At 47.1% G+C, this 16068-nt stretch overlaps 1 protein-coding gene across 2 annotated transcripts in view; it reads left to right on the top strand.

Annotated features, from left to right (window-relative positions):
* NT5DC3 (5'-nucleotidase domain containing 3) overlaps positions 1-16068 on the top strand; it is a 172477-nt gene that overhangs the window by 142200 nt on the left and 14209 nt on the right. For both annotated transcript variants that reach the window (XM_063927787.1, XM_063927788.1), the window contains exon 8: positions 11477-11579. In XM_063927787.1, the coding sequence (XP_063783857.1) occupies positions 11477-11579 (103 nt within the window). The remainder of the gene's footprint in view (positions 1-11476; positions 11580-16068) is intronic.

Consider the following 16068-nt stretch of genomic DNA (forward strand, 5'->3'; position numbering starts at 1 on the left):
GGTCAAGAGATCCACAGGCAATAGCTGTGGACGCACTGGTAACTCCTTGGGTGTACCAGTCAGTGTATGTGTTTCCTCCTCTGCCGCTCATACCAAAGGTATTGAAGATCATACGGCAAAGAAGAGTAAGAACAATACTAGTGGTTCCGGATTGGCCGAGAAGGACTTGGTATCCGGAACTTCAAGAGATGCTCACGGACGAACCGTGGCCTCTACCTCTGAGAAGGGACCTGCTACAGCAGGGTCCCTGTCTTTTTCAAGACTTACCGCGGCTGCGTTTGACGGCATGGCGGTTGAACGCCAGATCCTAAAAGGGAAAGGCATTCCAGAAGAAGTCATTCCTACCTTGATTAAGGCACGGAAGGAAGTCACCGTGAAACATTATCACCGCATTTGGCGAAAATATGTAGCGTGGTGCGAGGATCGGAGGGTTCCGACGGAGGAATTCCAACTGGGTCGTTTCCTACATTTCCTGCAATCAGGATTATCTATGGGTCTCAAATTGGGATCCATTAAGGTTCAAATTTCGGCCCTGTCAATATTCTTCCAAAAAGAATTGGCCTCTGTCCCTGAGGTCCAGACTTTTGTCAAGGGAGTACTGCATATACAGCCTCCTGTGGTGCCTCCGGTGGCACCGTGGGATCTAAATGTAGTTTTAGATTTCCTCAAATCCCATTGGTTTGAACCATTGAAAAAGGTGGATTTGAAATATCTCACATTGAAAGTGACTATGTTACTAGCCCTGGCCTCTGCCAGGAGAGTATCTGAATTGGCGGCTTTATCTTATAAAAGTCCTTATCTAATCTTCCATTCGGATAGGGCAGAACTGCGGACTCGTCCGCATTTTCTCCCTAAAGTGGTATCAGCATTTCATCTGAACCAACCTATTGTGGTGCCTGCGGCCACTAGCGACTTGGAGGACTCCAAGTTGTTGGACGTTGTCAGAGCCTTAAAAATATACATTGCAAGGACGGCTGGAGTCAGAAAATCTGACTCGCTGTTTATATTGTATGCACCCAACAAGTTGGGCGCACCTGCTTCTAAGCAGTCGATTGCTCGTTGGATTTGTAACACAATTCAACTTGCACATTCTGTGGCAGGCCTGCCACAGCCTAAAACTGTAAAAGCCCACTCCACAAGGAAGGTGGGCTCATCTTGGGCGGCTGCCCGAGGGGTCTCGGCATTACAACTCTGCCGAGCAGCTACGTGGTCGGGGGAGAACACGTTTGTAAAATTTTACAAATTTGATACCCTGGCAAAGGAGGACCTGGAGTTCTCTCATTCGGTGCTGCAGAGTCATCCGCACTCTCCCGCCCGTTTGGGAGCTTTGGTATAATCCCCATGGTCCTTTCAGGAACCCCAGCATCCACTTAGGACGATAGAGAAAATAAGAATTTACTTACCGATAATTCTATTTCTCGGAGTCCGTAGTGGATGCTGGGCGCCCATCCCAAGTGCGGATTATCTGCAATACTTGTACATAGTTATTGTTAACTAATTCGGGTTATTGTTAAGGAGCCATCTTTAAGAGGCCCTTTCTGTGGTCATACTGTTAACTGGGTTTAGATCACAAGTTGTACGGTGTGATTGGTGTGGCTGGTATGAGTCTTACCCGGGATTCAAAATGCCTCCCTTATTGTGTATGCTCGTCCGGGCACAGTACCTAACTGGAGTCTGGAGGAGGGTCATAGGGGGAGGAGCCAGTGCACACCACCTGACCTAGTAAAGCTTTACTTTTTTGTGCCCTGTCTCCTGCGGAGCCGCTATTCCCCATGGTCCTTTCAGGAACCCCAGCATCCACTACGGACTCCGAGAAATAGAATTATCGGTAAGTAAATTCTTATTTTCTAAAGTTACTGCGGGGAATTCCACGTTTCTACCCTCTGGGGCCCTGCCGGCTAGACGTTCTTACCCGGGGCCTTCTGCCCAGTCCTTTCGGTCTAACCGATTTCGATCTAGGACCAGAGGTGCCTCCAATGCGGCTAGAGGCAGCAGAGGTAAGACAAGAAAACCAGAAACCGCAGATTCGCAGGACCAGAGCACCAGTTCAGCTTCCACTAAGGCCTCTGCATGACGGTGCCCACCCACCCCAAGGGGATCTCGAGGTGGTAGCTCTGCTGCGTCACTTCATCCGCATCTGGGAAGGCTCCAGCCAGAATACCTGGGTAAAGGACCTAATTTCACAGGGCTACAAGCTGGATGGTGGTCCTCCCCAATGATTTTTCAAATCAAGATTGCCAGCTTTTTGAGGATACACGTGTTACGCTGCAACAGGCCATCCTAAAATTGGTCCAGTCCCAAGTAATTGTTCCATTGCCACTGCAACAACAGGGAAAGGGTTACTACTCTAACCTGTTCGTGGAACCAATACTGGACGGTAAGGCCCATTTCTCTAACGTCCTAGTGGATGCTGGGAACTCCGAAAGGACCATGGGGAATAGCGGCTCCGCAGGAGACTGGGCACAACTAAAAGAAAGCTTTTAGACTACCTGGTGTGCACTGGCTCCTCCCACTATGACCCTCCTCCAAGCCTCAGTTAGATTTCTGTGCCCGGCCGAGCTGGATGCACACTAGGGGCTCTCCTGAGCTCCTAGAAAGAAAGTTTATTTTAGGTTTTTTATTTTACAGTGAGACCTGCTGGCAACAGGCTCACTGCATCGAGGGACTAAGGGGAGAAGAAGCGAACCTACCTGCTTGCAGCTAGCTTGGGCTTCTTAGGCTACTGGACACCATTAGCTCCAGAGGGATCGACCGCATGGAACTGGCCTTGGTGTTCGTTCCCGGAGCCGCGCCGCCGTCCCCCTTACAGAGCCAGAAGCAAGAAGAGGTCGGAAAATCGGCGGCAGAAGACATCAGTCTTCACCAAGGTAGCGCACAGCACTGCAGCTGTGCGCCATTGCTCCTCATACACACTTCACACTCCGGTCACTGAGGGTGCAGGGCGCTGGGGGGGGGGGGGGGGCGGCACCCTGAGAAGCAATAAAAACACCTTGGCTGGCAAATATATCACAATATATAGCCCCAGAGGCTATATATGTGATAAATACCCCTGCCAGAATCCATAAAAAAGCGGGAGAAAAGTCCGCGAAAAAGGGACGGCGCTATCTCCCTCAGCACACTGGCGCCGTTTTCTCTTCACAGTGCAGCTGGAAGACAGCTCCCCAGGCTCTCCCCTGTAGTTTGCAGGCTCAAAGGGTTAAAAAGAGAGGGAGGGCACTAAATTTAGGCGCAATATTGTATATACAAGCAGCTATTGGGAAAAATTCACTCAATATTGTGTTAATCCCTAAATTATATAGCGCTCTGGTGTGTGCTGGCATACTCTCTCTCTCCCCAAAGGGCTGTGTGGGGTCCTGTCCTCTGTCAGAGCATTCCCTGTGTGTGTGCGGTGTGTCGGTACGGCTGTGTCGACACGTTTGATGAGGAGGCTTATGTGGTGGCAGAGCAGATGCCGATAAATGTGATGTCGCCCCCTGTGGGGCCGACACCAGAGTGGATGGATAGGTGGAAGGTATAAACCGACAGTGTCAACTCCTTACATAAAAGGCTGGATGACGTAACAGCTGTGGAACAGCCGGCTTCTCAGCCCGCGCCTGCCCAGGCGTCTCAAAGGCCATCAGGGGCTCAAAAACACCCGCTCCCTCAGATGGCAGACACAGTTGTCGACACGGAGTCTGACTCCAGTGTCGACGAGGTTGAGACATATACACAATCCACTAGGAACATCCGTTACATGATCCCGGCAATAAAAAATGTGTTACACATTTCTGACATTAACCCAAGTACCACTAAAAAAGGGTTTTATGTTTGGGGAGAAAAAGCAGGCAGTGTTTGGTTCCCCCCATTAAATGAGTGAATGAAGTGTGAAAAAGCGTGGGTTCCCCCGATAAGAAACTGGTAATTTCTAAAAAGTTACTGATGGCGTACCCTTTCCCGCCAGAGGATAAGTTACGCTGGGAGATATCCCCTAGGGTGGATAAGGCGCTCACACGTTTGTCAAAAAAGGTGGCACTGCCGTCTTAGGATACGGCCACTTTGAAGGTACCTGCTGATAAAAAGCAGGAGGCTATCCTGAAGTCTGTATTTACACACTCAGGTACTAGACTGAGACCTGCAGATAGTGCTGCTGCAGCGTGGTCTGTGACCCTGTCAAACAGGGATACTATTTTGCGAACATAAGAGCATATTAAAGACGTCGTCTTATATATGAGGGATGCACAGAGGGATATTTTGCCGGCTGGCATCCAGAATTAATGCAATGTCCATTCTGTCAGGAGGGTATTAGAGACCCGACACTGGACAGGTGATGCTGACTTTAAAAGGCACATAGAGCCTTATAAGGGCGAGGAATTGTTTGGGGATGGTCTCTGGGACCTCGTATCCACAGCAACAGCTGGGAAGAAATTTTTTTACCTCAGGTTTCCTCACAGCCTAAGAAAGCACTGTATTATCAGGTACAGTCCTTTCGGCTTCAGAAAAGCAAGCGGGTCAAAGGCGCTTCCTTTCTGCACAGAGACGAGGGAAGAGGGAAAAAGCTGCACCAGTCAGCCAGTTTCCAGAATCAAAATTCTTCCCCCGCTTCCTCTGAGTCCACCGCATGACGCGGGGGCTCCATAGGCGTAGCCAGGTACGGTGGGGGGCCGCCTCAAAAATTTCAGCGATCAGTGGGCTCGCTCACAGGTGGATCCCTGGATCCTTCAAGTAGTTTCTCAGGGGTTCAGGCTGGAATTCGAGGCGTCTCCCCCCCGCCATTTCCTCAAATCTGCCTTGCCGACAACTCCCTCAGGCAGGGAGGCTGTGCTAGAGGCAATTCACAAGCTGTATTCCCAGCAGGTGATAGTCAAGGTGCCCCTACTTCAACAAGGACGGGGTTACTATTCCACACTGTTTGTGGTACCGAAACCGGACGGTTCGGGGAGACCCATTTTAAATTTGAAATCCTTGAACACATACATAAAAAAATTCAAGTTCAAGATGGAATCGCTCAGGGCGGTTATTGCAAGCCTGGAGGAGGGGGATTACATGGTATCCCTGGACATCAAGGATGCTTACCTACATGTCCCCATTTACCATCCTCACCAGGAGTACCTCAGATTTGTGGTACAGGATTGCCATTACCAATTCCAAACACTGCCGTTTGGACTGTCCACGGCACCGAGGGTCTTTACCAAGGTAATGGCAGAAATGATGATACTCCTTCGAAAAAAGGGAGTTTTAATTATCCCGTACTTGGACGATCTCCTTATAAAGGCGAGGTCCAAGGAGCAGTTGTTGGTCGGAGTAGCACTATCTCGGGAAGTGCTACAACAGCACGGATGGACTCTATACATTCCAAAGTCACAGCTGGTTCCTACCACACGCCTACTGTTCCTGGGGATGGTTCTGGACACAGAACAGAAAAAAGTGTTTCTCCCGCAGGAGAAAGCCAAGGAGCTGTCATCTCTACTCAGAGACTTTCTGAAACCAAAACAGGTATTGGTGCATCATTGCACACGAGTCCTGGGAAAAATGGTAGCTTCTTACGAAGCAAAATTCCATTCGGCAGGTTCCATGCAAGAGCCTTTCAGTGGGACCTCTTGGACAAGTGGTCGGGATCGCATCTTCAGATGCATCGGCTGATAACCCTGTCTCCAAGGACCAGGGTATCTCTACTGTGGTGGCTGCAGAGTGCTCATCTTCAAGAGGGCCGCAGATTCGGCATACAGGACTGGGTCCTGGTAACCACGGATGCCAGCCTTCGAGGCTGGGGGGCAGTCACACAGGGAAGAAATTTCCAAGGACTTTGGTCAAGTCAGGAGTCGTCCCTACACATAAATATTCTGGAACTGAGGGCCATTTACAATGCCCTAAGTCTGGCAAGGCCTCTGCTTAAGAACCAGCCAGTACTGATCCAATCAGACAACATCACGGCAGTTGCCCATGTAAACCGACAGGGCGACAGGGCGGCACAAGAAGCGGGATGGCGATGGCAGAAGCCACAAGGATTCTCCGATGGGCGGAAAATCACGTCTTAGCACTGTCAGCAGTGTTCATTCCGGGAGTGGACAACTGGGAAGCAGACACGACCTACACCCGGGAGAGTGGGGACTTCATCCAGAAGTCTTCCAACTGTTGGTAAACCGTTGGGAAAGGCCACAGGTGGACATGATGGCGTCCCGCCTAAACAAAAAACTAGATATTGCACCAGGTCAAGGGACCCTCAGGCAATAGCTGTGGACGCTCTAGTGACACCGTGGGTGTACCAGTCGGTTTATGTATTCCCTCCTCTGCCTCTCATACCAAAGGTACTGAGAATAATAAGAAAACGAGGAGTAAGAACGATACTCGTGGTTCCGGATGGGCCAAGAAGAGCTTGGTACCCAGAACTTCAAGAAATGATATCAGAGGACCCATGGCCTCTACCGCTCAGACAGGATCTGCTACAGTAGGGGCCCTGTCTGTTCCAAGACTTACCGCGGCTGCGTTTGACGGCATGGCGGTTGAATTCCGGATCCTAAAGGAAAAGGGCATTCCGGAGGAAGTCATTGCTACGCTGATAAAAGCCAGGAAAGAAGTAACCGCAAACCATTATCACCGTATTTGGCGAAAATATGTTGCGTGGTGTGAGGCCAGGAAGGCCCTAACAGAGGAATTTCAGCTGGGTCGTTTTCTGCACTTCCTACAGTCAGGAGTGACTATGGGCCTAAACTTGGGTTCCATTAAGGTCCAGATTTCGGCTCTGTCGATTTTCTTCCAGAAAGAACTGGCTTCACTGCCTGGAGTTCAGACATTTGTAAAGGGAGTGCTACATATTCAGCCCCCTTTTGTGCCTCCTGTGGCACCTTGGGATCTCAACGTGGTGTTGAGTTTCCTAAAATCACATTGGTTTGAGCCACTTAAAACTGTGGATTTGAAATATCTCACGTGGAAAGTGGTCATGTTATTGGCCTTGGCTTCGGCCAGGCGTGTGTCAGAATGGGCGGCTTTGTCATGTAAAAGCCCTTATCTGATTTTCCATATGGATAGGGCAGAATTGAGGACTCGTCCCCAGTTTCTCCCTAAGGTGGTATCAGCTTTTCACTTGAACCAACCTATTGTAGTGCCTGCGGCTACTAGGGACTTGGAAGATTCCAAGTTACTGGACGTAATCAGGGCCTTAAAAATGTATATTTCCAGGACGGCTGGAGTCAGGAAAACTGACTCGCTTTTTATCCTGTAGGCACCCAACAAAATAGGTGCTCCTGCTTCTAAGCAGACTATTGCTCGCTGAATTTGTAGCACAATTCAGCTGGAGCATTCTGCGGCTGGATTGCCGCATCCTAAATCAGTAAAAGCCCATTCCACGAGGAAAGTGGGCTCATCTTGGGCGGCTGCCCGAGGGGTCTCGGCTTTACAACTTTGCCGAGCTGCAACTTGGTCAGGGGCAAACACGTTTGCCAAATTCTACAAATTTGATACCCTGGCTGAGGAGGACCTTGAGTTCTCTCATTCGGTGCTGCAGAGTCATCCGCACTCTCCCGCCCGTTTGGGAGCTTTGGTATAATCCCCATGGTCCTTTCGGAGTTCCCAGCATCCACTAGGACGTTAGAGAAAATAAGATTTTACTCACCGGTAAATCTATTTCTCGTAGTCCGTAGTGGATGCTGGGCGCCCATCCCAAGTGCGGATTGTCTGCAATACTTGTACATAGTTATTGTTAACTAAAGGGTTATTGTTGAGCCATCTGTTGAGAGGCTCAGTTATGTTTCATACTGTTAACTGGATATGGTATCATGAGTTATACGGTGTGATTGGTGTGGCTGGTATGAGTCTTACCCGGGATTCAAAGTCCTTCCTTATTGTGTCAGCTCTTCCGGGCACAGTTTCCTAACTGAGGCTTGGAGGAGGGTCATAGTGGGAGGAGCCAGTGCACACCAGGTAGTCTAAAAGCTTTCTTTTAGTTGTGCCCAGTCTCCTGCGGAGCCGCTATTCCCCATGGTCCTTTCGGAGTTCCCAGCATCCACTACGGACTACGAGAAATAGATTTACCGGTGAGTAAAATCTTATTTTTCAATCTAAAGTCCTTGAACCCTTAACTAAAGGTTTTCAAGTTCAAGATGGAATCCTTGAGAGCAATGATTGCGGGCCTGGAAGAATGGCAGTTCATGGTCTCCCTGGATATAAAGGACGGATATCTCCATACCCCGATTTGGCCACCTCACCAGGCTTACCTGAGGTTTGCCCTGTTGAACGATCACTACCAGTTCCAGGCGCTATCCTTCGACCTGTCCAGCTCCGATAGTGTTCACGAAGGTGATGGCGGAGATGATGTTCCAACTACGGGTCCAGGGGGTCAATATTGTCCCTTATCTGGACGATCTCCTGATAAAAGCGAGATCCAGGGAGCTTTTATTGCTCCATATAAACCACACTATCCAGCTTCTGTCACACCATGGGTGGATCCTCAATTTACAGAAGTCCCACCTGGAGCCAACTCAGCGGCTCCTGTTCCTAGGAATGTTGCTGGATATTGTGGCCCAGAAGGTGTTCCTCCCAGAGGACAAAGCGAGAACACTCCAGGAGATGGTCCGAATGGTTCTACGGCCTACTCGAATATCCATCCATCTTTGTATAAGATTGTTCGGGAAAATGGTAGGCTCATACGAGGTGATCCAGTATGGAAGGTTCCATGCCAGAACATTTCAGTTGGATCTCCTGAGCAAGTGGTCCGGATCATATCTACAAATGCACCGAATAATACGGCTGTCACCTCAGGCCAGGATTTGCCTCCTGTGGTGGCTGCAGTCCTCAAATCTACTAGAAGGTCGAAGTTTTGGTATTCAGGATTGGATCCACCTCACGACAGATGCGAGTCTGAAAGGATGGGGAGCTGTCACCCAGGGGGCTCAGTTCCAGGGCAGGTGCTCAGCCCACAAGGCCCTACTTCCAATCAACATTCTGGAACTTTGGGCGATCTACAATGCTCTGCTTCAAGCCTCTCCTCTGCTCAGGGATCACGCAATCCAAGTTCAGCCAGATAACGCCACAGCAGTGGCGTACATAAATCGACAAGGAGGGACAAAAAGCAGGGCCTGCATGTGAGAGGTGTCAAAGATACTCCTCTGGGCAGAAAGAAATGCAAGAGCAATGTCTGCAATCTTCATTCCAGGAGTAGACAACTGGGAAGCGGACTTCCTGAGTTCTCACGATCTGAGAGTGAGGGCTCCACCGTCAGGTGTTTCAGCAGATCATCGATGGCTTCACTGGTATTGCTCACGAACCAGGGACCCTCAGGCGAGGGCAGTAGATGCACTGACGTCGCCTTGGCCTTGCCGGCTGGTCTATCTGTTTCCTCCGATTCCATTGCTCCCAAGGGTGCTAAAGCAAATCAGGAATCAAAGAGTCCAGGCAATTCTGATTGCCCGGTTTGGCCTCGGAGGGCGTGGTACGCGGATCTTATGAACATGTCCGTAGAAGACCCTTGGCCTCTGCCAATAAAAGAGATCTTCAACAAGGATCGTTCGTCTACCCGGACTTACGGCGACTTTGTTTGACGGCATGGAGTTTGAGCGGAACATCCTAGCTCACAAAGGCCTTTCCAAAAAGGTTATTGCTACCATGGTTCAGGCCAGTAAACCGGTGACGTCAAAACACTATCATATCTGGAGAAGATATGTCTCTTGGTGCGAGGAACGCACGTATCCGCCTGCGGAGTTCCACTTGGGACGTTTCCTGCAGGCTGGTGTGGATAAGGGCTTGCGTCTGGGTTCCATTAAGGTCCAGATTTCAGCTCTCTCAATTCTCTTCCAGAAATTCAGACCTTCTTGCAAGGAGTGCTTCACATACAAGCTCCTTTTGTGCCGCCCACGGCACCATGGGATTTGAATGTTGTGTTGGAATTTCTACAGTCCTGGTTTGAACCTCTGCTGACGGTAGAAGACAAGTACCTCACATGGAAGACGGTGATGTTACTGGCCCTGGCTTCTCCTAGACGTGTTTCAGAATTGGTGGACCTATCGTGTAGAAGTCCCTTCTTAGTTTTTTTTAAGAGGACAGAGCGAAGCTCAGGACTAGGCAGCAGTTCCTGCCGAAGGTCGTCTCTGCGTTCCACTTGAATCAACCTATTGTGGTTCCATCCAGTTCATGCACTTCTGCTCCTCCGGAGGCATTGGATGCTGTGCAAGCCTTGAAGATCTATATCAAGAGAATGGCTCGTATCAGAAAGACAGATTCCTTGTTTGTACTATATGATGCGCAGAAAAAGGGTTGCCCTGCTTTTAAGCAGTCTATTGCTCGTTGGCTTAGGCTTACTATCCAAAAGGCCTATGTGTCGGCAGCTTTACCTGTTCCACAATCTTTGAAGGCCCACTCTACAAGATCAGTGGGGTCTTCCTGGGCGGCTGCCCGTTGATTCTCGGCCTTGCAACTATGCCAAGCTGCTACCTGGTCGGGGAAGAACACCTTTGTGAGGTTCTACAGATTTGTTACCCTGGACAAAGAGGATACCCAGTTTGGGCAGGCGGTGCTGCAGACATCTCCGCCCGTTCCCGCCCTTTCTGGAAGCTTTGGGACGTCCCAATCGTACTAATTCCCCAATATCCCTTATGGATGCTAGAGAAAATTAGGATTTTAATTACCTGTCGGTAAATCTTTTTTTCGTAGTCCATAAGGGATATTGGGCGCCCACCACAGTGCGTTTACTTTTTCTGCAGGTTTTTTCTTTTACGGTTACCTGTTCAGCTGTTGCTGTTTTGTAGCCAGCCGTTGCTGGTCGTTTTATGTTATTGGTGTGCTGGTGTATGAATCTTGACACTCGTTGTTATGTTCCTTCTCTCAAGTATGTCCATTCTCCTTCGTGCACTATTTTACCTATAACTGCCTGCGGGAGGGGGCATAGAGGGGAGGAGCCAGCACACCCAGTTGAAGACATTTGAGGTGCACCGGCTCCTTTGGACCCCATCTATACCCCATCGTACTGATTCCCCAATATCCCTTATGGACTACGAGAAAAGGATTTGCCCGTAGGTAATTAAAATCCTATTTTTTGCTACTAGTTATGTCCTCATAGGTGTGCACTTGCATGTGCTCTATGACGAGTTATCTCCTCATCGGTGTGCACTTGTATGTGCTCTACGCTGGTACCATGCTTATGTACACTAACATCCAACTCTACGTGACTCACTGTTTTGCTGGCATTCCCATAATTCAAATTTGCTTGCATTAGAAAGCAACCTTACAGCCCACTGACTCCTCTTAAGGTTTAAATGTAGGTGCCCTTGGCATACATAGAGCTGTACTTGGATATGCTCTATTCCAGAGCATACACAATATACACACAGGATATGCTACGCTAGCATGTGTATATTCAACTCCATATTGTAACCATATTGTTATATTATAAATAGTGTATTAGATTAATACCTTTTATACACTGAACATATAAATATATTTGTTCTTGATGTCCTGTGGGTTTGCATGTCACATCTGTCCCATTAATGTTTACACTTTTTCTCTGTAGAAAGGTACATTCGCTATGGAGAGAGAACGCGAGCTGTATTGGCAAAGTTGGCACAACATGGCAAAAAGATGTTTCTCATCACAAACAGCCCCAGTAGTTTTGTGTGAGTACCAATACCATTGTTCCATATTAAGTATACTTGTCTTTTTTTTTTTTTACCATAACATTTGTGCTGATTACCAATAAACCTCTTTACAGTAGCTTTGCCTAGCTTATTATGTAGACATCTACATTTTGTTGGAAATAGCTTTTCTCAAGTAAGGCTTTTACATATGAGTACTATAGAAATGTAACTCATACTAAAATAAAAAGGGTCTGTGCTGGTTCGTGGCCAACAATTTGTTGCTCCTTATTTTTAATCTGTTTATTTAGGACTGAACAGTGCGTGTCCACTAGTGACTCTGCCTGGCACACACACAGCTGTATTGTGTTCACTAGATAAATGAACACAATGCATCAGATTCTGCTTCTCTAAGGCATAATTCATCTAACCAATTTAGGGCAGTGCAGAAAGAATGCATCATGGCCACATAAATGGCATTTCTGATTAAAAGGTGATCAGTGATCCCTATTGTAGATCCCTGCCTGAGAAGTATTCTACTTCATTAAATGCTAGTTGAATAGGATGCAGTAGAGATTTAATGATATTGCAGGTTGGCTGCCCACCCAAAGTGACTATTGGCTTTATTTAAAATCTGATTTTTATGCATTTATTTTTTTTAACTTTGATCTTGCTTGGCTGTGATGCAGTTCTATCTCCAGAAGAATATACAATCTATGCAGTGGACTTGCTGTGATAAATTTGCAATGTTGTAAATATTGTAAATACTGTACAAGTATATTAAGTGAAGTTAGTCTAACTGAACAATATTTGGCTACTGACTAAGGGATGATAATTAGTGGTGAGGAACTAAAGCAGAGGTTCTCAAACGCAGTCATCAAGGCACCCAAACGGTCCAGATTTTAGGTCTATCCATTGCTCAGCACAGATGGTTAAATCATATTGATTGAGGTGCTAATTAGGTCACCTGTGGCCGAGCATGGATAAACTTAAAACCTGGACTGTTGGGGTGCCTTACCGCGTTTGAGAACCTCTAAACTAATTGGCTTTTGAGCTAAAGTTGTGTTTAGTTCTGAAAATATAAAAGTATATGAAACCAATATTTTATATATGGACAAAATGGGATTTTGGTACTTACCGATAAATCCTTTTCTCTAAAGCCACATGGGGCACTGGAACATATTGACACTGGGGCATAGACTGGTGACTATAGGGAGCCTGGCACTTTAAATTTTAATGAAGCGTGAAAGCTCCTCCCCCCTCTATCCTCCATCAGCCCTCAGTTAAGAATTAGCCGAGAGGAGATGGGACGAAGAGGAGTATAAAACACTAGAATGAGGCGAGAGAAAAACACACATGAACAATTAACACTTTCAAACTTGAACAACAATAGAGGCAGGTGAACCGCGCTGGGCAGGCGTCCAGTGTCTAGACCACACACAATATAATAATCTCCTGGTGGCTTTTTAAATACATTTTAAATACTCTATATGTTTTTATTGAAATAAAACAGTGTTGCACTATGTGGAGTTTCTATCTTATGTTTTTTTTATTTATATATATATATATATATATATATATATCTATCTATCTATCTATCTATCTATATATATATATATATATATATATATATATATATATATATATATATATATATATACGGAGTATGATGCTACTATGAGGAAAAGTACATGACTGGCAGGGGTCCGCTCCTCCTATGCTCATTTGTCTACAGTCTAGTAGACCATCTCTTCTGGTAGGAGTCTGAAATTAGTACCTTCCTGCACTATAATACTCTAGCCGTACCATCTGCACTATATTCTGTATTTGTTTTTTAAAGGAAATACTTTGTGACTAACAAAGGAATTATCAAGTATATCTGGTTTGGTAATTAAGCGCCTATATGAACAGTGGTATTTTTCTGTGTGGTCTATACGTTGGAGGTTTTGGTGTTACCTTTTCCACTGGCTGTGGGCTGCTCCGCATCTTAAGCGCAAACTTTCCCTTTCAACACTCTTGTTCTATTGTATATTAGGCGTCCAGTGTCCCCTGTGGTTTCACATAAAGGATTTATTGGTAAGTACCAAAATCCCTTTTTCTCAGCCAGTCACTAGGGGACACTGCAACATGCTGACACTGGGGACGTCCCAAAGTTTCCCCCCTGGGCGGGAGATCAGAGGAACCTGCAACACAAGGCGGCCAAAACTAGAAGCATAAGTCGCAAATGAGTCAAACTTGTAAAACTTAACAAAAGTATGAATACAAGACCAAGTTGCCACCCAGCAGAGTTGAGTCGTGGTGGCTCCACTACTAGCAGCCCACGACGCCCCCAACAGAACGTGTGGAGTGAGCAGAAATGGACAGTGGCGGCTGTTGAGCCTTTTGAAGATAAGCCTGACGAAACGTCATGTGAATCCATCGTGCCAAAGTCTGTTTCATAGCTGGCCACCCCTGGCGAGGTACATCATAAAGAACAAATAAAGCATCTGACTTCCATAAAGGTGCTGCTCGGGCCACATAAATCCGCAAAGCTCGAACTACATCCAGATTAGAAGGCGTACCAGAATCATCTCATAATGACGTGAGCACAATCGGATGATTGATATGGAAAGCCGAAATGACCAGAAAAAAAGACAAATGTTTCCTTAATTCAGCTCTGTCTTTGTAGAAGATGAGGTAAGGCGGTTTGCAGGACAAAGTACTCAACTCGGAAACCCTCCAAGCAAAAGCCAATGCCAATAAAAAGACTGTCTTCCATATTAGGTATTTAAAATCTACCTCCTCCAGAGGCTCAATGAAACTAGAGTGGAGGAAAGCAAGCACAAGATTCAAGTTCCAAGGTGCCGTGGGTGGCACAAATGAAGGCTGTACCCTTAGAACTCCTTGCAAGAAAGTCTGAACTTCCCGAAGTAGCGCCAATCTGCACTGGAAGATTGATAAAGGGGAACATTGAACCTTCAGAGATCCCAGACAGAGTCCAGAATCCAACCCTGCTTGGAGAATAATTAGAAACCGGGACAGTCGAAAGAACCCAGTCACAAAACTGTGACGTTCGCACCAAGCCACATACTGTAAGAACGCCATATGCGATAGTAATGGGCTGCTGTAACTGGTTTTCTAGCAATCCACATTGTGGGAATAACAACATCTGGAATTCCTTGACTGCTCAAGGTGGCGGCCTCAATAGCCACCCCATTAAATGCAGTCGTGGTAAATCGGGGTGAACGAAAGGACCCTGTTGTAACATATCCCGATGTAGAGGTAGTGTCAACCAGAAGGGAGCGCAGATCAGAAAACAAAGCCCTCCGAGGCCAATCTGGTGCCACCAGAATCACCATGGCCAATTATTTCTTGATTTTCTTGAGAACCCGAGGAAGCAGCGGAAATGGTGGAAACAGGTAGACTAGGTCATACAGCCAAGGAACCGTTAGAATGTCCACCACTTCTGCTTGAGGTTCCCGTGTTCTGGACACATACTGAGGAAGTTGATGATCCAGTCTGGACACCATGAGTTAAACCTGTGGGCAACCCCACCGTCGCACTAGTTCATCGCAAACCTCTGGGTGTAGAGCCCATTCTCCCAGATGAAGATCCTGGTGACTGAGGTAGGCGGCTTCCCCAGTTGTCTACATCCGGAATAAACACAGCGGAAAGAATGACCTAGTTGCGTTTTGCCCAATGCAGAATCCATGCAACTTCCTGCATTGCTGCTTGACTGCGAGTGCCTCCCTGTTTATTTACATAGGCAACAGCAGTCACATTGTCTGACTGAATTCTTACTGAGCGGATAACGTGGGCGCTGGCTGTCCAGTAGCGCATTGTAGATTGCTCCAGTTCCAGTACATTTATAGGTAACTGAGATTCCTGAGGTGCCCAATGACCCTGAAACTGCAATTCCAGTAGCACTGCGCCCCATCATCAGAGACTGCCATCTGTTATCAGAATACCTTAATCCCATATTCCAAATCTCCTGCCGGCTGTGAGGTTGTTCATCTGAAGCCACTAAAGGAGTGACACTGGTTTGAGGAGTTAAATGTATCAATTGATGAAGGGTTAAGTGAGACCCTGATCATTGATGCAATAGGTCCATTTGAAAAGGACCGGAATCAAAGCGCCCAAACTGTAGGGCTTCGAAGGCCGCAACCATCTTCCGCCAACAAGCGAATGCACAAGTGTACCAAAACTGTCCTCAGCTTGAACCATAAGGCGGATACTCTGTGCTTTGTTCTCCAGTAGGAAGACTTTCTAAGCATTTGTGTCCAGTATCATCTCTAGAAACTGAAGACACTGATGGTAGAGGGTTGAATTTCTTGAAATTGATTATCCAACCGTGTCTTACTAAGACAATGTAAGCTAACATAGCATGCTCCTGGAGAAGAACTTCAGATGGTGCCTTTATTAGCAGATCGTTCAAGTAAGTGATGATTGTAACTCCCAATGACCTGAGATGAGCAATCATAACGGACATGATTTTGGTAAATACTCTAGGAACTCTAGACAGTCCGAATGGTAAGGCACTGAATTGAAAATG

Source organism: Pseudophryne corroboree, chromosome 6 (assembly GCF_028390025.1).
Source record: "Pseudophryne corroboree isolate aPseCor3 chromosome 6, aPseCor3.hap2, whole genome shotgun sequence".
In the NCBI taxonomy this organism is placed as follows: Eukaryota; Metazoa; Chordata; class Amphibia; order Anura; family Myobatrachidae; genus Pseudophryne; species Pseudophryne corroboree.